Source organism: Passer domesticus, chromosome 25, assembly GCF_036417665.1.
Source record: "Passer domesticus isolate bPasDom1 chromosome 25, bPasDom1.hap1, whole genome shotgun sequence".
Lineage (NCBI taxonomy): Eukaryota > Metazoa > Chordata > Aves > Passeriformes > Passeridae > Passer > Passer domesticus.
The window spans coordinates 1,105,846-1,129,461 of NC_087498.1; the positions used below are offsets into that span (position 1 = coordinate 1,105,846).

The following is a 23,616-nucleotide window of genomic DNA, read 5'->3' on the forward strand; positions in this document are numbered from 1 at the left end:
CTGGGGGAAGAACCTTTTCCTAACATCCAACCTAAATGTCTCTCAGCTCCAGCCATTTCCATGAGAGGAAATAGATCAGTACCTGCCCCTCTGCTGCCCCTCATGAGGACACTGAAGACCCCAGTGAGGTCTCCCCTCAGTCTCCTCAGCTGAACAAACCAAATGACCTCAGCTGCCCCTCATGAGGCTTCTCCTCCAGACCTTTCACCATTCTCATGGCCCTCCTTAGGATGCTCTCCAGTGACTTCGTGTCTTTTTTATACTGTGGTGCTCAAAGCTGCACCAAGGACTTGAGGTGAGGCCACAGCAGTGCAGGTAGAGCTGAGGGAAAGAATGCCATATATAATATATCACATTAGATTATTATAAAAACACTCCTGGCTTTACAAACACACTACAGCACATCCCACTGAACACAAACTGTGTCAGAAGACACTGTTGCAGACCCACAGCCATTCACCATCCGGTGAAATGACAGCAGGTATAGCAGACAGTCCATCCTGACTGTCACTGAGTCATTTAAAGTCACAACAAGTTTATTTTGGAACATCCAAACTACTCAAAGTTGATACAACAAATAAGACTAATATTTATCTTTCTCTATTCCACAGTATGGCAAGTTCCTCAAGTCCTAAACAAGATGCTTTCAACCCTTCTTTAATAAGTGTATTACTTACTCAACAAAAATCTTGGACACATTTTGAAGCACAAGTTACCAAGGCAAATGCGATGCTCACAGGCCCATGAAAAGACATTTCTGTGAGACAGAAACGCCTTTATGCACTGGAAAGGCAGCAGCACCACGAGAGGGAGCTTTATTGTGCAGAATTCACTTGCCAAGCTGCTGAGCCACATGAGCAGCTTTGCTGAGGAAGAGACCAGCTCCCACCCCCAACTCTCCAGGCCCTCTTCCCTAAAGCTCATGCCTGGGAATCAGTAAGACTTGCCCTCTCAACCCAGCTCCTCAAAGGAACTGGTTTGGATTTTCCTGTTTTAAAAAATGAATTTAAAAAGTTTAAGAAGTTCAGTTTGAAGTGTCTTCCAGCAGCCATGCTGAGTATTAAGATCGTTAAGATTAAGTATCTACAGAGAGCAAGAAAATTCCAATTTCCTAAAAAAATGAGGAGTTCTTACTCCACCAGGACTCTACATCTGAAATTACTTTATTGTATTCTCTTGTCCATCCCTGACTGTTACAGGCCTACAAGGGACAAACAAAATCCTGTGCTCACCTTAGCCTGCAATTGTTATAAACCTGTCATCAAATCCAGGTAAAAATGCGACTGACTTCAAATTTCCAAACTCTTCTATAAACTTAAAGGAGAAATCCAGCCATGCAGAAGGCACGCTGTAAGGATCACATAAATATTTCAAGCAGTAATGCAAACTACAAATGGTCAGCAGAATTATTTCTGAGATTTCCATATTCCAGCTCCAAACTGAGCTGTTCCAGGGATGTCAGGCTTCAGAGCACTGCATTTCAGCTGGCAAACCTGCACCTCACCCAAACTCACTAATTAAAATTTAACCACCCCCACGCCTATGAATTCAAGTGAACAAGAAATTACCAACCTCCCTGCTAAGCTGTTCTACAAGTTAGTTGGCTTCAGCTTTTCTCCTTCCCTTATCCTCATGTCCTTTATAACCAAATCCCTTGTCTACTGGCTGCCAAAGCAGCTATTCCTGAATCCTTCCCGGAAGAAATGTTTCAAGACATTTTTCAATAAACAAATACATTTTTCCTTCTCTTTATAGAACCAACCTTCCAGTCCTGCAAATAAAAGGTTTTTTTTTTTCCCTTGGGCTTTTTTCTGAAGTCTCTTATATTTTTTCAACATCTTTTGAGAACTGTAAGTAGTGTTTTACTTGCAGTCTCTCCCATGTCAGACACCAAAAAAAAAAAGACAGCTCTTTCATTATTTTGCTAGACAGCAGCTCATAGTAAGATCCAAGGGAATATCTTAGCAATTCTTGCCAGAGAAACACATTCATTCAGTAAACTGCAGCAATTCCCCCCTTCCTGGGATGCCCACCCTGTGAGCCTGACCTACATTCTTTGTTCCCACATCTATGATCTTGCCTTGCCAAAGGTGTTCCATGATTGCTGCCTCTGACAGGAAGGGAGCACACTCAGTGACTCAGGAGGTCCCTTTCAGTCTCCTGGTTAAAAACATTACCAGTGCCTACATTAAAAACACACTTGGAGCTCAGATGGCAGAATCCACACAAACCCATTACCAGGCAGCAGTGGGTCAGCCACAAAGCTCCTGTCTAACGGGAACTAATCCCTCTGTGACCCTGTTAAAGGCTAACATCAGCTGGGAACTCCAATCATCAGCTAACCCAGTTTGTGATGAACAGTCCTTCCTTGGTCGCTTTGAATGGTGCAGATTTTTTCATCAAACCCCCTGAATTCCTCCTTGTCAGTAAGGGACCCTGGGTGCACTAATCCACCTATGTGCAGAACTCTCCAAAAGGAGCCTGGTAGAGTATTTCTTATTTGAGACAAAATTGGGCTCTGTTATGTATTGCACACTAGCAAGGGAGAACAGACCCAATCACAGATCCTTCCCATCTGAGAACCACAGCCAACAAAAATGAGTGTACAGTGGGAATCACCTCTCCAGATTCCAGTGTTTCTGTGCCAGCTCCACACCTGGAGAGAAATAAAGGCTCAGGTAAGCTGGAGATGATTCTCAAGTGTCAGGGCAGGCTTCTCCTTGGGGCCCAAAGGCAGAGAGGACAGAAAAGACATACAGGGTTTGAACCTCTAAGCACAACAGGCAGCTGGGCTCACACACAAGAGATGCCAGGCACTTCTCCATGGAGGCACCTGCATGCAAGGAACAGATACCACTGAACCATCAGCACTGCAGGTACAGCTGGGGATGGATGGGGTGTTGGGATCAGCAAATCCCAGACCCCTAATTCACTTCAGAGCATTGACACAGAGCATCCATCAGGCTGGGCCAGACCCAGCTGTGGGTATGTGAGGCCACCAGACCCCAAGAGCTGCTGCCACCTCCCCTCAAGGCACAGTGTATACACAGAGGCCCCTCAAGGCCTCTGTGTGTTATCAAATCTGAAGGACCATGGACAGACCGTTGCTCTGATCCCCAGTACATTCCCAGAGTGTGTGATAAGCACAGACAGCACACTCTGCTCCTCAGGCTGTCCCATCACAGCCCTTGCAATGAGTCCATACCTTCTTCAGAGCTTTAACTGGCAGATTTCAAACCTCAATTTTACTCTCAATGTAATCAGATTAGGAAAAGACCTGAATTTCACAGCTATCCAGAACAGCTATGGACAACTCCACCAGCCTCAACCACAAGCAGCTGCAGATCCTCAGCTGCCCAGGGATTCCCTGTGGCTCCCACCATCCACTGCCCTGGCTCTCCACAAGATCCTCCCTTTCCAGCTGCTCAGAGTCACCATCCAGGTAAAGCCCCCAGGAAGACCTTTCACTCAGGCACTCCTAAGGGCAGCAGGCTGGAAGATCCCACAAATTCTTCTTGACTTCTAAAAACACTCAGCCTGGTCTCCTGGACAAGGACACAGCATTCCCAGTCATGTGGGATTGAGAGGAAGCATGTCCTCATGGATACATGGCATGGCTTGCTTCCATCCACTGGCAGTTTTTGTTTCATTGTGGGCAAGGGAGCCATGTTTAGTTTTAAACTCATTTTCAGCTATTAGCTATCTTAAGTTAAACAAAAAATGACAGAAATTCTACCTATGTTATTCTTGCCCCATATGGAAATTTCTGGACTAAATTGTTTCATCTTAAATTTTCAATGAGCTGAAGAGAGTGTGTTGAAAATCCCTCCCTGAAAGAAACTGAGGCAAGGAAAGGAAATTCTTATTGTTTAAGCCTACCATAATATTTCAGTGTTTCTAAAGAACAGAAACCACTCATGGTGACCACAGCAGCCCTGTGCATGGCCACTGTCATTAGTAAAATAAATAATAAACTAAAAAGAATTATTCTTTTGCATATTTTCTTGCTAATTAGAGATCAGTAAACAACCCACTCTGAATTTACCTGATTCCACAACACAACCCCTGTGATGAATATGACAAGTTCCTCATTTAAAGCCAACATTTCCTAACAACCTTTGGTAGCAGATCTATTTTTCTTCACATGAATTGACAGCAGGGGAACAGGAACCTCAGCACTAAAATATCTCCTCCCCTCCCAAAACCTCATTTATTCTTGAGCCCAAAATTCCAGAAAGCAGCAGATCCACCACTTTCCACCTCCACCTTCCCCTTCCAGCTGATCCTCTCAGTCAGAAATGCCCTTTTCCTGATTCACCTGAGCCTGGCCCCTGCTCAGCCAGACCAGGGGCTCAGGCTTGGCTTGCCAGGACAGACAGACGTGGCAGCACCTCTGGTTTCTCCCACTGAAGCTCATTTACGTGTTGTAATTCAGTTATCTCCATGTTTTCTTTTTGATAAAATCAACTGACTGAGCCTCTGTGTACTATCAAATCTGAAGGATCATCACCATCAACTTCCTGTTTCAGACAAAGTATCACAATTCTCTGCATTAATTCCTGTTTTAGTGGTGGTTTGTTTTACAGCTCCAGGACTAGTTTGCCAGAACCCTCAGTCAAGCTGCCCCAAAACTGAACTGGTTTTTTGTTTTGTGTTTTCTTTTTCTCCATAAAAATGAAAATAAATCAAGCAACCAGATGAATGAGAAGCCTAAACAGACCTTAAGAGGTCTAAACAACATTTAAATCAATGTTGCTCCTCAAAATATGTCCCTGGAGGAGCAGGTCCATTTCTCCCAAGCCCTGAGCCTTTAGGTTTAACCACTCAGGCTCTGCTAAGGTTGAATGTTTCAAAATTCATTATTTCACGTGCCAGACTTTTCTGATGCTTCTCTGTGTCCTCTCCAGTTGTCAAATATTTTTAAAATTCTCCAATGAGTATGAGATCCTGAATGCAGAATTTTCTACTCTCGTGCTGCCACAGAGGTAAAATCCCCCCATTCATCACTGAGAAACTCCAGAGCTGCATGCACTAACTTATCCAGAGCTCCCACTCCACCATTACACTGCTTTCCACAGGGATCCACAGTTATTTTTCTACACTCCTTCCTCCTCTAAGATGCTCTATGCTCCTTTGTTCCAAAGGTAAACCTTCTCATTGAGTCCTACTTAAGTGATTACTGTTTCATAATATCCATTGTTTATTGGGCAACTGGGATCCCTCTAAAGCAACGAGCCACCACCATAACTCCATTCAGAATCACAGCTTTTGCTCCTCTAGAATTATAAGGAAAATTACATACCCTTGGCTTGAGGTTATGAGACACCATTAGAAAGGGATCCTTCACTACAAACAATCATTAGTAGTTAAAATAATTTGTGATTTGGTGTATTAATTTTGCACAACAGTCATTTCCGTAATTAGAATACTGAACACAATTTTTAGATCTCAGACAACAATAACACACAAATACATGGAATCATGGAAAAAAACCCAACTAATTTGACCACATCAGTGCCCATACAATTGTATTCCACACTATCATCTTCCAAGTTCCTACCCAGGACTGTTCCAGACATTCTTCCACTTTGGAGCTAGAGGGGGTCAACTCTTGCACCCCCAAAGAACTTAAACCACTAAGGAAATTAATTTTCCCCATTTTCAAGTTCACCAGTATTCCAGGATTTACTGAAAACTGACAGTCAATAATTTTGATAACTCCAGTGTCAATTCCTTCAAAATTCCAGCTCTCCTAATACAGACTTTCTAACCTTTAAGTGCTTGGTTTAAGTTACTTGGAAGCCTTAACAGTGCTTCTCTATAGTCACATTTTTTAAAGCAATGAAATTTAGCTTGGATGTTCTCAATTTTCATGCTCGGCCTTGTGAAAGTTATGATGTTTCAGGTACATTGTACAATACTGTGTATTTTGAAAAGCACTTGCATGTTAAGTAAGGCTTAAGTAATCATTATTTATTATTTCTTCACAGCAGCAAAACAACAATGCAATGAAGGAAGAGGCCATCTTCAAGAAAGGCTTGGAGCATTTGATACCACTCTTGTTCCACAAGTTACCATTCACTCTTGAACCTAAGCTTCACATTTGTGACACTGTTTCCTTCCACTAATTACTATTAACTACCTACCTTGAAGAACAACTCCATTCTCAAGCAATTCTTCATTTGACCCCCTACATGCCCCCCATGATTTGCAGAGCTATCACAAGCTTCTAGAATATAAGTCCACCACTTGACACAGCAAGTTTTGGAGTAAACTTAATTTATTCCAAACTGTCAGATACCATTTAAATGAAGAAACACTAATGAAAGATGGTTTTGGTTCATAGAAGAAAATTCAAACAACAAAATGGCACATGATGGACTGCAAGCAAGTTGTACCCCACCCACTTTCCTGCATCCAGCTGCCCCTTCCCCCGCAGATCTGCAATAGACTCAAATTTAAATCTCTACTTTATGCAGCTCATTAACTACCAGGAACAGCCCTCATCAGAGCACTCTGCTGCCAATGGGACTCTCTATTCATACCCCACATTGCTGACAAAAAGCCACAGAGAACAGTGCCAGTGAGCTGGTTATTGCTGCACTCTCCACCAGTATCTTAGAATCCCCAAATGAGAGCAAAACTCAGTCATTGGTGATGGCTGGAACTAACTGAACTGGAATGAAGGGGAAGAAAACTCCTTTTGAGTGCTCAACTGGAAACTGCCATGCAGAAATTGCACCTCCTGTTATATTCCTGAACGTTCTTTCATCTTGTGAGCATGCAGTGATCACCCCGAATCCTTTGTCTTCTACTCAGATGTCTTCTGGACATCAACGACCTCGATATCTCCTCACTAAACAGGCCACTGTCCTCCAAAGCTGCTACACAAGAAGCCACTGTAGGTATGGTTTTCTCTGGACCCACCTTGTTCCCAGCTAATGTCAGCAGAAAAGGACCAGAGAAAGCCCTGCTGCTGGTCATTCAAAGCCCAGGCAGCCCTCCTGTGCATGCTCAGGTGCTGGAGCATCAAAGCCAGCTCTGGAGCAAGGCCTTGTTCATAAGCAAGTGGAAAAGCTACAGCTGGGCACCACCAGTCTCACACAACATTATTCCATTCTGCTGCTCATATACAGAAACACAAATTCATCTGCTGATAACTATACAGCAGAGTTTAAGCTAAAATAATGCCAGCCCAACCATCAAATTTTCAATTCCTCTCTCGGCACAGATCCTGACAGTTCATGGTGCTGCCTACCTGCTTCCCGGCACGTAACCAGACTGCGCACGCCGGCAAGAGATTCCCTTGGATGCAGGAGGATTCCAAACCTCAGCCATCACCAAACAAGGCATCCGGCTGGAACACACACCCTGCTGTGCAAAGGGCAGCACAGTCTCTAGCTCACGGTGTTACAGACCCCTCGACTACACCAAAAGAACAATAACTGAATATTCACTGCGGCTCCTGATCGCAGGGGGAAGGCCAGGAACTACGTCAACTTAAAGGGTTTTCTGGTTGCTTTGGAAGAGCTCCCTCTATGCTCCAGGCCGCTGAACCAACCACGCACTTCACAAGTCATCCCAGGCATTATCCAGGGAAGATAAAGCCACGGGAGCTCAGCTCTCCCAAAGCCAGGCTCCACAGAACTAGCCGTGCTCAGCCCTCAGCAGCTCCAACTATTTTCGTCCTGCTTCCAAATACGCTCAAAGAGCTGATCACACGGCCAGGCAGGCACAACACCTGGTGTAATATCTGGTACAATACCTGCCCCTTCAGGAAGGGGAGATGAGAGCGGCTGAAAATGCAGTTGCAGTAAGTAATTCAGTCCTTTGGAGGGCCGTTGATTTATGATCTCCAACAGATAACCTCCTACAAGCAGCTTTCTGATAAGGTTTTGGCTTTTTACACAAGCAGCTGAGACAGATGGGATTTTTTTAGACTAGATGTTTCCAAAACAAAAAGACAACCCCCTCAAAAACACCTAAACAAATGAAAAAATACACCCCCCCACACCCCCACACCCCCCCCAAGAAACCCAACCAAACAAAAAAAGCAGTTCTGGTCACAGTTGCTGAAACATTGTTGGCAACTTGGCAACTTAAAACTCCAAAACATCTACTAAAAAGTACTACAAAACTTCAGTGGTGACTCTGTAACAAAAACCATCTTACCCTCTTAACTCTGAGCATCTGGCTGCCCTGCATGAAAAGAAGTCCTGGCACATTCTACCGGGACACAAATTCAAGAGCAGTCTTCACACAGCAATCGGGGATTATTCCTCTAGAGAGCTGGAACACCTTCCTTCCTCTCCAACAAGACTCACATTATTCACTCTGCTACAAACATTTCTGCCACCTCAGACACTAACTCAGCAAGTTACTACTATTTTAACTCAGAAGGAAAAGAATGGACACAACAGAAGTCCCAGTAACAACGAAAACACAAAAGCGAGGAGTGTGTGTTTCTGAACATTATTTCTTTGAAGTCAAAGTCTCACTCGCAAAACTTCAGTCTACAAACTGTTCAGTCAGCTTCTCCCCTTGCTGGAGGAGATGTAAGCCTGTTTAACATTCTAGCTGTTGCCGTCATGTTAACTGCCTTACCTGGCTGCACCACCCCAAGACTTGCACCACGCTCCACTTAGGGGAAGAGCAATTCACTCAAAAGAAAGATGATTCACACAATGTTTAATTAGATTTTTACTTCCAGAAGCCCCTCTCCTCACCAGTGCGGGTGTTCATACCTTTAAACAAACTAACAATTCTGACTACACAAAACTATGGTTCTAAGATCGTCGCAGCATTTCTTAGTAAATTGAGTCGACGAACAAGGGGAAATCAGAATTTATACCCTAATTTTGAGCTTACTACACCATCGGTCGAGATGATGATGATGAAGATGAAGGCTTACTACTTCTTCCCACTGTGGATTGCATTCTAAAATGGTGGCCATGTCTGTCTAGGCTTCAGCTCGCACAGCCACCAGCTAAACTCACGGCTGCGGAGTTTGGTCTTGTCCAACTTGAGAAACAGTTCCCTATGCTAAGAGTGCGCCGAGGCCAGGGAGGCCGCGGCGGGGCCGGGGGCTGCGGGGAGCGGGTCCCCCCGGCCGCACACCGCCACAATGCCAACATGGAGGGCAGCACCCCGGGACCTCCTCCGGGGCTCGGCGGGGCCGCTGCGGGCGCGAGGCCCCGGCCAACCCCTGGGGCCGGGGAGAGGCCGGGCCCGGCCGGGGCAGCTGCCCCCCGCCCCCGCTCCCTTCACGGCCGCTCCGGAGACTCCCCCACCGGGAGCTCCGACACTTAGGAGCCACTTCGCGGGGGAAGCGGTAGCTTCCTTCGGTTCCCTCAGACCCAGCCCAGTGAAACTTCTGAGGGGCAGCGCGGCGGGCCCCGCGTGCCCGGGGTCACCTGCGCGGCCGCGGGCCGGGGGGAGCCGGGCCGGGCCCCACACAAAGGCCGCTCCCGGCGGCGCCATGCGGGCACTCACCGGCGGCGGCCGCACCTTGCAGATGCCGGTCTGCTCGGCGATAGGCCGGATCTTGTGGATGAAGGCGAAGGGGTCGGCGAACTCCTCCCAGCTGGGCTCGAAGACGGGGCACTCGGGCGGGGGCAGGAACTCGGCCATGGCCCGGCCGGGGCGGCCGCTCCGCTCCGCGCTCCGAACAATCTCCGGAGCCGCCGCGCTCCGTGCGCGTCCGCGGGGGGGCCGCGGCTGGGAAAAGAGTCCGCGCGGCCCGGGCAGGGGAGGGGGCGCGGCTGCCCCGCCCCGCCCGCGCCTTTGTGCGGGGGCCCGGGGCCGGCCCGGGGCGGGCCCGTTGGGGGCGGGGGGAAGCGGCAGCGGCGGCTCCTCTGGAGCGCGGCCCGGCGCGCGCGGCGCCGGTGCCTCGTCCGCTACCCGGGCCGCGGCGGAGAGCGAGGCCCAGGGAGCGCCGCTCACCGCGGCCCCTGGGGGTTCCTCCCGGTGTCCCCCGCCCCGCCGGGCCGCAGCCGCGCGCCCGCCGCTCCCGCCGCCTTTGTGCGCGGCCCCTCGCCCCGGGCGCGCTGCGGGCGCTCCCCCCAGCACCGCTGGTTCGGGGAGCCCCCGGGCCGCGCTCCCCGCCCGCCGTGCCCCGCGCCCCGGCCGGGCCGTCCCGCCCCCCCGCGCGGGGCCGCCGGCGCTGTGTTTACATGCGCGGAGGGATCCGCACAGCTGACAGCGGGCCACGGCCGGCGCTTCTTTTTTTAAAGAGCCTCTCCGCGTGCCGCCATTGGCTGAGCACGGGCCGCGTCACGAGCGGGGCGGGGCCGTCCGCCTCCGCGCGGCCGCATTGTCTGGCCCGGCCCGGAGCCCCCGCGGCCCCGGCCCGGCCCCTTTGTTCGGGGGGAGCCGGGCCATTGTCCTGCGCGCCGGCCCGGGCCGCGCGGGGCGAAGCAGCGCTGCTGCTCCCGAGCGAGCGCCGCGAGGTGCCCCCCCCTCGCCCCGGCGGTTACCGGGGCCGCCCCCGGCGGGGGTCCCACGCTGGGCGGTCCCGGCGCCGGTAGCGGGGCCGGGGGGCGGTGCCGGGCGGGGGAGGGGCGGCCCCGCCGCAGCAGGCGCCGCACGTAGCGCACGTGCGCGGGGGGGCGGCCCCGCTCCCGCCCCCGGGCCGGCCCCCGCCCCGGCACCGCCCCCGGGACCCCCGGCGGGGACCCCCGCACCGCCGGGGCCGGGGCTGCCGCAGCCCCCCAAGGCACAAAGTCACTCTCGGCTCTTCTTCTCCAGAGCGGAGCCGAGGCGGGTGCTGTCACAGCCGACAATGAAACAAACAACTGCAACTTTTGAGACGTGCCCACAATGCTCAGGGTTGTCATTTCTTGTAAAACTTAACTTACCGGCTTCAAATTTCCACTAAAACTCAGAAAGGCGTCCCCTGTTAGCTGCCGTGGCTGGAGAAGTTACACCGAGTTGCAGAGCCAGGGGCTCAGTTTACCCTCACGGGCCTCAGTTTACCCCAGAGCAGGGCTGCTCACGGAATCGGTCCCATGGCACGCAGCCGCTCCCCCCGCAGAGGAACACCTGCCCCAGGAGACGGGACGAGGAGGAAGCTGTCAGCTCTCCACTGCTGCTCACGGTTACAATGAATCGAACATTTCCACAAAGTGCTCAGGGCCAGTTTAGGACAAACCTAATTCTTCTCCCCACTTAAAAATGGAGACAAAAAGCAAGCAGACACAGCTTTTGTAAAGCATTTGTGCAGGCGGTGTCACAGGGAGAGATCCTCCCCTCTGAGCTGTCCCTGCTGGAGCCTCCCTGGGGGGTGAGAGGAGCTGGACCCACACCCCGGGGCTGTCCCTGCCAGGGGCACAGGACAGGGCAGCACGGGCTGCTCTCCATCCCTGCTGGGCTGCGGTGCTGTGCTGGGCCAGCGCCGGTGCCAGGCCGAGCTCTGAGTCAGCACCAGCTCTGATGGTCCCACCCTGCAGGGACAGGGTGGGCCTGCAGTCACACCCAGCTGTGGCTCCAGGAGATCAGGCAGGCTCAGCTTCTGGGAGCCCTGGAGGGTCTTCAGCCAGCAGGAGCATCTCCAATTTCCATCCCCAGCTTCCAGGAGGCTCCTGTCCTTTCCTTGCCCAAGTTTGACCTATCTGATAGAAGTCACTATACCCCTCTCCTTGTACAAAAAGGTTTAGACAGGGAGCTTTAACTATAGATGTAAAATGCACCATATCTGTTTGTATTTCTGTTTACACCAAGAGACCCTACAGTACAAATCACCAAATATCAGCATCTGGAGAGAAAACTGAGCTGGTTCATCACCTTCCAAAATTGAGGGGCTCTGGCAGGGAGCAAAACACTACCTTTGAAACTTTGGGTCTGAGTGTCCCTGAGGGGCAGGGATGTTTGAACAACAGTGGATTATGGTGTTCCACAAATAAATCCATTTCTGCAGTGATTCCCTGAGGACTCCTTTCATCAGAGCTGAAGGACCACATTCAGCAGAACTGTTTCTGCTACTTCTGTCACATCTAAAGACCTCCCATGGGGCTGTGATGAAAAAACCACTCAGACACAGGTGTTTTACTTAGGTAGTTCTGATGGAAGAAAAAAAACCACTTGCTACAAAGATCTGAAGATGGGCAGAGCAGGGAGATCAAGGGATGACCTAGGGATAAAAAACAGGTGCCTTGAAGGGAGGGCAAAGTGGCTCAGGGGTGGATAAGATGGAGATATAAGGTAAGCAGGAAGCCCTGGAGGGTCTGTGCATCCCATCAAGCATTTTACTTGTCTTTCCTGCTAACCTTGCTACCTGCTAATGAGAACACTTCATCACCACAAATGCGTACTTTTGCACGTTGCCTTCTCTGTATCTTCCCTCTGCTGTGACATCTGCAGTATTTGTTCTGTTCAGGGGATTAGTGTGGCACAGCACTGTCTGGCTTAGAAACCCAATTCCCCAAGTGTTAGAGGCACAAGCTGCAGGAAGAAAATCTGATTTCCCTCGGCTGGAATGAGAGTGCAGATATTCCCTCTTCATGGTTCAGTTGACTGCCATTAATTAACCTTTTATTAGATGGGCTTTCTCCAAGCCTGTTCTATTTGTGCCCTGTGAGCAGAATCCCCCCATTTGCTGCAGCTCAGTGTTAACCCAGGAGCAGCTGCAGGGCTGGCAGGGACCGAGCAGGGACAGTGAGAAATAAGGGAGCAGGACTCCAACACACAGTGCAAAGGCCACCCAAAAGGGTTGGCCCAAGGTGAGGAGTGCCAAGGCTTCCAACTGAAGCCAAGCATTCTTCACCACATCAGGGATTTGTTCTTGGCAGCTCCTCCATCCTCGCCCAGCTGTGAGCTCCAGAGTATGTGTCCAGAACATTCACATCTGAGTGTCCCTTTACACACTGCTGCAGCACAGCTCTCCTCACACACCATCTGACTACAGGAGTCCCATCAGCCTGGAGAAATGTTTAGCAAATCTTTTGTGTTTTCTTGGATGGGCATCATACCCTGAGCTTCCCTTCTAGTGCAAACCTCCCCTTCATCCTCCTGCACCAGCCATCACCTGCCTGGAGCACCCTGTTCACACAGCCTATACTGACTTGTTTGCATTTATGGATCTGACTCACTGCAAGGAAGATCACAGAATCACAGACTGATTGGGTTGGGAGGGACTTCAAAGCTTATCTTGATCCACACTCTGCCATGGGCAGAACACCTTCCACTACCTCAGGTTGCTCCAAGCCCTGTTCTACCTGGCCTAGAACAATTCAGGGATGGGGCAGCCACAGCTCCTCTGGGCCAGGGCCTCAGCACCCTCATAGGGAGGAATTCCTTCCCAATATTCCACCTAACCCTGCCCTTTGGCAGTGTGAAGCCATTCCCTTGTAAATGGGCTCTCCTCATCCTTTCTGTAGGCTCTCTTCAGGTACTGGAAGGCTACAATTAGGTCACCCCCATGCTCAACAATGTCAATTTTCTCAACCTTTCTTCACAGAAGAGGTGCTCCATCCCTCTGATCAGCTTCATGGGTTCCTCTGGACTCACTCCAGCAGCATCACATCCTTCCTGTGCAGGGGACCCCAGAGCTAGATGCAACTCTGCAGCTGGTGTCTCATGAGAGCAGTGTAAGGATAATGAAGTTAATCTTTCCCCCTTCTGTGTACTTGCCCTTGCCATTCTAGACCAGGTCTCCTCTTCAGACAAAGGTTGGCTACCAGTCCCTTGACCCAGCACCTTCCATCCCAGTCTGGGTCTCTTTGGTTTAATTCTGTGTCACAGCAAGAGCTGCCACTGCAGCCACTTGCTCCAGCACCCACCGAGTGCTGGTGCCATTGGCCTGGCACAACAGCCACACTGAGAAGAGCAGCTTTAGGAAACACCATACCCTGGAATTTTGAGCAGACAGAAGATACCTGCTCTTGAGACACTGGAAAAGCCAAACAAACAGCTGCCAGAGGCTCTGCAATGAACAATACTCAGGAAATATGGTCACATTCCACACGCTCCACTCCAGAATAACCCAGAACTGAGCTGGAGATCCTGCCCAGGAGGTGCACTACCATGTCCAGGGACCATCAGCACCACTTGGGTGTTGAAATTCCACTGAAGCCTTCATTTCATCAGCACAGTCTGGCCTAATTAAAGCTCTACATGTTTAGAGGAGTACAGGGCAGGGAGAGATGTGCTGAGCTTCTCTGCTCTTTAAGAAAATAGGTTCCTGGGAACAAACAGATTTAGTGAGCAGAATCTCTGACAGATCAAACCAAACCAGTTTTCCTGGGCAAACCAACAGCCTGCACAAACCTGCAATGCAGGCCAAGTGTCATCATCAAGGCTAGAGAAGGGGTTTACATTTACCAGCTGCTCCCAGAGATGGTGATGCACATCAGTCCTTGAGAAACAGGGCTGTTAGTGACAAGGCACTGTGATCTTGGGATCCTGGTAAAAATTATGGAGTATTCTGAATACACCAGGCTCCAGACATTTACAGCATAGCTCCCAGCTCAGACACAGCACTGGATCTTGCTCTGATGCCAGGCCAAATCGCCTGTCTCACATTGTGCCCTGGGTGAGACTCAGCAGCAGCACTCAGATGGGGAATTAGGGACTTTGCTGGCAACTTCTGCTACAACAGAACCATTGGTTTTAATCTAGAGATGCCCTGGTATGTCTCTGCCTTTCCTCCAGAAGCTGCCCCTCTCCACACTGCTCCCTGTGATCCCTTCTGCACTCCGGGGGAGCCAACGAGCCCCAGCAGCTCTTAACTCCTCGGGCTGGAGTTGTCAGTACAGGAAACCCTGCTGAGGGGCCTGCGGAGGGGGCAGGCAGGAAACCTGAGCCTCGGCTGTGGGCTGGAGCAGAGTGGCCCAGGACAGAAGTCCCCCAGCCGCACAGAGGTCCAATGGGGACTGTCAAGAGCCAGGTAAGAACAGCTGGTGAGCATGTGGAGTCAATATGGAGGCTCCCCTGCAGTTGTGCAACTGCCTTCAGCATTACTTTTATTAATAAAATTCTGTAAGTCCCTTACCCTATCATTAGCTGCTATTAAAGCTGAGTAAAGCCTTACTCCAAATCCTTGCCCAGACTACCCTAAGAACAAGGATAAGCAAACCACAGCTGTTGGAAGTGCTGGAAAGGCAGAGCTGAGGTGCTGTTTCACACGCCTCACCTTGCTCTGGGCAGTCGCTGACTCACACTCCAGAAATGTGGGCTGTACCTTCCTGTGCTCCAGCACGCAGGTGACACAGCGTGGGACACAGCCTGCTTCCAGGCAGGACGTGCAGCGGTGGGATTCTCATGGTGTGGAGGCTGGCAAGGCACCTGGCACCAGTGCAGCGCTGACAGGCAGTGAGGGTGAGGCTTTGAAGTTCATTATCTTAAGGCAGGTGCCTAAAATAGGTCAGAGTAACCTCACCCAACCCCCCCTGCTGCTCTGCGCAGGGAGCCTGGGGTGACTCGCTCAGCCCCAGGCCTCGGTGCTTGAGAAAGTGAAGCCCTGGCAACAACAGAGCAACTTGGGAAACACAATTTGCCACAATGTATAAAACCACAAAAGCCTATCTTTTTTCTTAGAAAAAACACTAACTGAGACATGAAAACGCAGCTCCTCTGCCCCAGCCCCTTGATTGCAGTGAAATAAAGTACCATCACCACTGGTGCCCCAGGACATAAACTGAGCTGTGGCTTCTGCCAGGGCGAGCAGCAGCAGCACCAAGTCCCCCACAGCTCGTGTGCCAGCCCTGCACAGCCCTCTGTCACTGTGTGTGCCACCTCAAATGCACCCCTGCCCCTCCCACGGAGCTGTGACACCCCCAGGCCGCGGCAAGGAGAGAAGCTGGTTCTGCAGAAAATGTTTAATTAGCAAATCTTGTTCCTAGTCAGGCTTTCTGCCTCTGCTACAGCCAAAATCCCCCTTGGTTACCCAGACATGCTCCAGGACTCGCTTTCAGACACACCAGGGGTGGCATTACCGAGACAGCCAGGACACTTCATCAGCTTGGGCAATGGCACAGGATTCAGGGATCCTTGTACCCAGGTACCTGCACCTGCATTCCAAGGGATTTACACTCTCAAACTCTCCCACCAAGCTACTAGCCAGGTTTCGATCAGCAAGTACACACAAAGCCATCTGTGGATCACTTAAAATACACTAAAAATGGACACTCCAAGGCTGGACAGACAAGGAGCTGTCTGTTAAAACCAAAGTTAAAACCTGGGTGTTAAACCACTCATTCACTGATAAAGAACCATGCAAAAACTGCTCCTAAAAAGGAATTTAAATGTGCAGAAATAGTTGCACTTGAGTAAATGGAGAATGTGCAAGAGCTACATTGGTAGCAGGTCCCTTGCCAGCCTCCACACCATGAGAATTAAGGCAGAGAAGACATTTCAGTCAATGCTGATGGCAAAGGTGACAACGTCAGCAATGGAAAGGTGGCAAGAACCCACATGAATCATACCAAGGAAGACTGATAATGAGTATGGAAGATGGCACACAGGTTCAAAGCAGCTGGGGAGTCAGCAGGCATTCAAAGGGGAAAGAGTGACATTAAACAATGTCAATGGAAAGAATTTAGGAGCTTTACAGTCAAAAAATTAGGTCTCCAAATGCAGAGTTCTGAGGGAGCTTCACAAAGGAATTTTAGCTTACTGTCTTCATACCTGGAACCACACACATCTGAGGAAGAGGATATAAAAAATTCAAGTCTCCAACAGACATCAGAGCATCTTTCACAAGGAAGTACAAGACCAAACAAGAAAAGCCTTTAGTGACCACAACAGTAAGAGTTACTCTTCATCTGCCAGCACCTACAATTAGCAAGTAAAAAAGAGGTGCATCAACACACAGGTGCTTCAGAGAAGTGCCTGCACTGATCATGTATGAGTGTTTGAGACAACCAGTCCAAAGTAAACAGTCTAAACCAGTATGGGGTCAAGCTGCCCCCCTCAGCCTCATCAGAGATCCAACACATGCAGACACTCAGCAGACATTAAGTACTTGCAGGCAGTGACAGTAACGAAGCCAGTGCACATATGCTCTAATAGACAAAGCTGGAGCCAAAACACTCTGCCAGGATCTGCAACAGCAGTGAACAAGGAAAGAAACAGGCACAGAATTTGAAAACACAGAGAGGAAGATAAACACTAAACACAGCAACAAGTAAAACAAGAAACAGGAGTACTCTGCATGGAAGTGCCAGTAACTTGCTGGAATGATGAGGGAAGTTAGGAAGAGGAACCCCCATCTCTGGGTGCCATATGTTCATATGTTCACAGCAAGGCATTAACAGATTCAAAAGCATTTGTGGACAATGGCAGAAACTGTTCTATAGCATACTGAGACGTGACTGGGACACTTCCATGCACGCATGGGCCCTGCCTTCCACATAAACACATCACAGAAGTTGTGAGGAAAAAAGACAGAAACCATTCAGTCCCACTCAGCAGGGAGCAGAGGAGTCTGTGGGTCCACAGCAGCTGTAGCTAAGCCCTGGTACCCCAGTTCCCTGCTCCAGCATCCAGCTGGTCCTACACTGAGTTTGAGGGAGCAAAAGAAAACTGGGCCCTTCTTGCAGGAAGGGATTTTTTTTTCCTCCAATTTAACACAAAGCTCAGTGCCAAGGGCAGTGTAAGAGTGAAAACATGATTGCATCTTCAGGGACAGTGATAGCCAGCAGGTAAGATATAAAAGATACAGATTTATGTGTGTGTATATATAATATATACCATATATAAAAAAAAGTAACTCAGCATAGGGCATTGCTGTGGTAACTTGTGAAGAATTGCACAGAATAAAGTCCTGAACTGCTGGAAGACAGCACCAGGCTCAATGTGGGACATCACAATCTCTTGAGAGCACTGCACACCAGCAGCAGCCACCCAAGGCACAGTCCACAACAGGGTTTGGAAATAACTGAAAAGCCACAAAGATCCCCACTCTCAGCAGAACAAGTGAAGTGCAGCTTTTGCAAGTGGTGGTGAGGTAAGAGCATGAAATGCATTTGACAGTTGCAGCCACAGAGCTCTAACAAAAGGAAAAGCAACACAAAGATGCTGAAGGTCTTTGCAGCCTTCTTGAAGAACACTGCTTGGAATGCCTCCCTAATTTGAAGTTCTGCAACAAGTCCCTCACAGCAGCCACCTCTGAAACAGGAGCTGGAACACTGACAGCCAGTAACCTCAGGGGCTCTTGTCCAGGAGAAAGGACAGATGAAAACTGCAGGGTAAAAATCACAGAAACATTGAGACTGAACAAAACCAGAGTCCAACTGTTCCCCCAGCACTGCCATGTCCACCACTAAACCATGTGACACACCCAAGTGTCACATCCGCAAGTTTTTTGAACACTCCCAAGGATGATGACTCCACCACTATATTGGTCAGCCTGTGCCAGTGCTTGATCTCTCTTTTGGGAAGACATTTCCCCTAATATTTAATTTAAATCTCCCCAGTGCAACTCAAAGCTGTTTCCTCTTGTCCTGAGCCTTGTCCCCTGAGAGCAGAGCCTGACCCCACCCTGGCTGTCCCCTCCTGTCAGGAGCTGTGCAGAAGCTCCCCTGAGCCTCCTCTTCTCCAGGCTGAGCCCCTTTCCCAGCTCCTTCAGCTCTTCTGAGCTCAGTCTCAGGAAGTTTGAGCCACTTCAGACAGAAGAATTTGTCCCAATTTAAGCCTTCTGAAGCCAAACACAAGTTCTGGGCTTGACAACAACAGGCCCTTGCTGCCTGGTGTGTAAGGAGCAGAGACAGGTCTGCAGAGAGAGCCCAGCCATAGCCTCTCACCACTTCAATCCAGAACTATTTAGAGATGAAAGGACTGCAGCTTAGGAGGAAGCCACAAACAGGCCCTCAGCACAGCGTGATGGCAGCTCAACATCACCCATCACCTCGTGAGGGGAGCAGAGCTGAAGGGGCAGAAATGCCTAAAGCAGCATGTTTGGGGCAGCCTTTCTGGAGCCCTGATCAGAGCCACATGGACACAAACCTAAGTCATCTGGAATTTTTTTTTCAACTTCTCTCGACATCTGATCTCCAGTCCCAATCCTATAAAATGAATTTCAATATTCCTGCCTGTGATCAGGACGTGCTTGCCACTTTTTGAAACTCAAAGAAAGGCTTAAAGCCTTGTTCCTCCCTCAGCTTTGTATCTGACGTATCAAAATCGCAGCTGCACATATTGAGCCAAAATTGAGAGACCACTCACACACTCACTCGTGTCACACAGAAGCCTGGAATAGTTCTTAAAGCCAAGATGAGCACATCCAGTGGGCTGCAATGCTTCATTTTAAAGGGACTCAGAGCCACCTCCTTTTTTCTCATAAGGAGTACTTCACTTAAGACTTCCCAAGTCTCTCTGAATTTCTAATTAACTCTTCAGCATTAGAAAAGAGTAATTCCTAAATGTTTCCAGAATGTTTTCTGGATCTTCAAACATAGTATTTACAGCTATTGTTTTCTAGCAAACATTTGAAAAGAAGAATTTAAGTTTTTGTGCCCAAGCACTCCAAGCTCCTGACACAGACCAGAGAAAACAAAATAATGCTGTAGAAAAAGTGGGCAACCTGCTCCTGAAAGTTGGCTGGAAGGTTGCGAAAATAGGGTAGGATCTCAAGGTCTAAGAATATCTTCAGACAACTCAACACATTTTATATCACATGAAGCTGGCCATGCAAAGGAGGGTCTGCAGAAAGCCAAGAAACCAGGACATGACATCAGAAAGATGGAGACCAGGGTTTAACTGACTCAATTCACTGAAAAGCTCCAGAGACAGCACTGCTCCTCATGTGACTCTTGCCCTTTTTATTTTTTTTTTTTTAATTTAGTATCTTGGTATTCTCAGCATCTAGTCAGCCAACACCTACAAAACCTTCAGAGCAATGTAATTTTTGCCATTTCATCATGCTCTCATTCCTCTCCCCATTAACAGCCAGTTGAGACACCACATCTTTAATCTACTTGCCCAACTTTTAGGAGAAATCTGTAGATCAAAGTCTCTGCACAGCCTGAAGTTACACTGTTAGTCCTCCTTCTAGTTCAAACCCAGATAGAGCCAAGGGATTAATCATTATCACCTCCCCAACACACACAGAAACCCCTACAGCCCTTCCAGGGAGTCCTGCAATATGATGGAAAATTGTTCCTTAGCTCTTTACTGCTGAACTTACTTATAAGCCCAGTCCTTGTTTTTGGAGTTCAAAAGAAAACACTTTTTTATTTGAAGTAATTCCTTATAAACATGACAAAACAGGCAAGATCAGAAGTCACCTAATTCAGGATCTTTTTCCTGACAGAAGACTCTTGTGTTTTCCCAGCCCTAGCAGCTCACAGCTCCTATGCAGGATATGGCATTTCCATATTTAGTGCCAAGCTCGTTTTTCTTCCTACATTTTTGGAGTTATAAAATAAATGTAACTTCAAAGTTATTGCTGTGAGGGTGGTGAGGCCCTGGCACAGGGTGCCCAGAGCAGCTGTGGCTGCCCCATCCCTGAAGTGTCCGAGGCCAGGCTGGATGGGGCTTGGAGCAACCTGGGATAGTGAAAGGTGTCCCTGCCCAAGGCAGAAGATGGAGTGAGATGAACTTTAAGGTCCCTTTTTGTTGCCACAAAACTACAGCAAGGCCAGTGAAAAGCCCACCCCCAGCTGAAATAGCTCTGCACTATAAATAGTGACCATGGCAGCTTTGTTTCTGTGCAGCATCTCCTACACACAGGAAACCAAGGCCTGCTGCAGGGGCAGACAGGTTTATCTGGCAGAACAGAGGCACTGGGCACAGGGCAGCACTGCTGCAGCTCTCACACTCTCTGCTGTTACACTGCTCACAGAGACTGGCCTGCAAAGCAGAGTCACTACAGAACCATGCCAGCCTGGCTGGCCTTGGGGAATTTGCCAGAGAGGAGCAGGATGCCAACAGGAATGCCAGCAGGTCTAGCAAGGCTGAAGGCCTGGGACAAAACAACCAAAAATTGTGCAAAAATGGTCCTGTAAGTGGGTATAAAGTAATGGAATGAGTGAGTGGGTGAACCTTGCCTATTTGACACAATTTTAAAGTTCTTTCTGATATTGCTTGAGATCAGTTTATCTGTAGTAAGGAGGCATGTGTAGCTGTGGGCTTATGTTACCTCTGCTGCCCAAATGAGATTTTCATCACACAAACATACTGTGGCATGCTTACTATAGAAATTAGAAATGTACATAATTATATATATATATATAATGTAGATATTAGCACATTAAAGGGGATTCAGATTCCTTTTTCAGAGAGGAGAGTGGGTGGAAAACAAATTCTGCTGCATTGCATTCTCCTGGAACAGCACCAGAACTATCCTAGAACAGATCTTACAGATAACACCAGAATTTACCACAAAGTTCACAGTGACCGCCATGGCTCCAATTCATTTCCTCCTCCTCCTCCACCTCATGACTCACACAAGTTTTTCTGTCAGGTGAGAGCTATTAATTGCCAATCTCAACACTGGAGAAAGCTGTGTCACCACACAGGTAAAGATATATTTAGTTACCACTAGATAATGCCTGCACTTCTGCCAGTGCAAACAGGCACATGACTGGGCAAAGCACAAGTATGGGCATTTCTTATCAAACAAAACAGCAATTAAAGTACAGAATTAGAGGAAGGCTTTCAGAGTGCAAAGCAAGCAATTTCTTTAAAGTGACAGCTAACATCAACCTCTGCAAGTTTCAGAAGTTCACACTCTTAAACCAAATTTTAATTTAGTGCAAGGTCTCCTCTACATTTCAGGAAGCAGATGAACCACACATTTGCTAATCCAACCATAGAGTCAGTAATTAGAACATGTTTAAGGATTTCTGCAGCTCACTGAAGCAAGAGCAGTTTTAGCAGGATTTTCCTGCTGTAATTGGCTTCATATCTGAGAAAAACCCTATCTTATCTTAGCTCAGCATGCACATGCCTACACAGAGAGCAGCTGCCCACTATCTAAAGCAATAGGGTTTCTTAATACTAATATGAAGTTTCAAGTATGATGTAGGCTGAAAATGTATAATGTGTTTTCAGCATCAGTCCCATGGCTACTAGGTGACAGAGTATCTCTTGTGAAACCTTCCACCCATCATGTTGCAGATTACGTCTTCTCTAAGTAGCATTACATGTTACTTTTAAAAATTAAAAGCATAATGCTTCTCATCTAATGCCTACACAGAATGATATTCCCAGGTTTTCAGAGCTCAGCATTCCATATGTACAAGGATTTTACATGGCTGCTGAGTGCCCTGCACAGCCTCATCACAGTACACACCTGGGTAAAACAGACACACCATGAGCCAACTCCCACTGCAGAGGAAGTGGCCTCCACACAAGTAATCCATCAATGCAGTAAAAATCAGACAGAGAGTAGGCCAGGCTTCAATGAAACCAAATTCCTCACAGAAAAGCCAAATCACTGCTAAAAGATTCCAACTAAAGGCCAGTTCAGAACCCACAACTCCAGCACAATTAACTTCCAAAGGAAATCATGGTGCTGCACTTGTGGCACAGATCACTCGCCATGATCTGCTGGCAATACAGGATGTTCAGGGTGAAAACCTGACACTTGCATGGCTCCAAACAGCCCTGTGCACATTTCTCTCTGGAAACTGCCATCCCATTAAAACCTGAATGATTGCCAACATGGAGTCCTTCTGACTGGAATGAATGTGTCTGTCCCTGGGCCCCACCAACACATTTGCTTATTCAACCAGTAAGCAGGAAAATATCAACACGATTTCAAATTCGTGACAGTTATGTCTACCCTGGAACATAAAATCACAAGGAAAAACAAAAGAGAAACTCACTGAAACACTGGCCACACTTAGCTGTGCTGAATGGCAGGAGGTGTGATTGCCACACATCCTGCACAACAGCAGGGCTGACTGTCAGAGACAACCATGGAGGTGAAAAAGCACTAATACTGTTATCCCCATCTTTGTAAAACTGGTGACTTCCAGCTCCAAATCAGATTGACTCAACACAATGGCTGAAAAACCACAGTGATCAAGGACAAGAGGAGCCAAAGCAACTCCTAGTCAGCTCTCACAAACCAGGTTGTTCTGGGACCTTCCATCAACAGCAGCAGCCTGTTACTCTAAATTCCAGGTGACACCCCTACCTAGAACAAGTCCAGCCAACTGGGATCAGGAAAAGAGCCCCACTTTGTGAGGGGATGTCAGATACTGCAGCATTACCTGAGCAATGAAGCTTCCATGCAGAAGGGAGGTCAGGAATCTTGCATACTCCAGCTGAGACTCCTGCCAAGCCAAGCAGGTGTGCACATGTGCAACTAACAGATTTCAAGGCTTGGCCTGAATCATGCTCTGCTATTAAGTTAGAAGGAATATGAGTAAGTCTGAAACTGGATAGGGAAAATTCTCCAGCCCAAATCTCACCTTTGAGTCAGACTTTGGTATCCTGTAATCACATTCAGTATTCAATCTTAAGATTTAACTATTCCACCTTTGGCATTGCTGTGGGGGAGATTGCACAGTCATCCAGCTCTACAACAATGAAGTTATTTGGTTTGTGGTTCACTGTGTGCCCAGGCCCCCACTCAGTCGATGCAGAAGGTTTCAGACAGAGGCTGTTCACATCTAAAGATAAACCTGATTAGCTAAATCCTCTCCTGTTCCATCAGCTTACACAGAAGGATGG

The 23,616-nt window shown here is 48.6% G+C and overlaps 1 protein-coding gene across 2 annotated transcripts in view; it reads right to left on the reverse strand.

The window, feature by feature from the left end:
• The window catches only part of KDM5B (lysine demethylase 5B), a 55,503-nt gene extending 45,412 nt beyond the window's left edge, over positions 1-10,091 (reverse strand). The window contains exon 1 of one of the 2 annotated variants that reach the window (XM_064398807.1): positions 9,493-10,091. In XM_064398807.1, the coding sequence (XP_064254877.1) occupies positions 9,493-9,630 (138 nt within the window). In that variant the 5' untranslated portion in view covers positions 9,631-10,091. The remainder of the gene's footprint in view (positions 1-9,492) is intronic. The other variant, XM_064398806.1, reaches the window with a different exon arrangement.
• Positions 10,092-23,616: the final 13,525 nt, after the last annotated feature.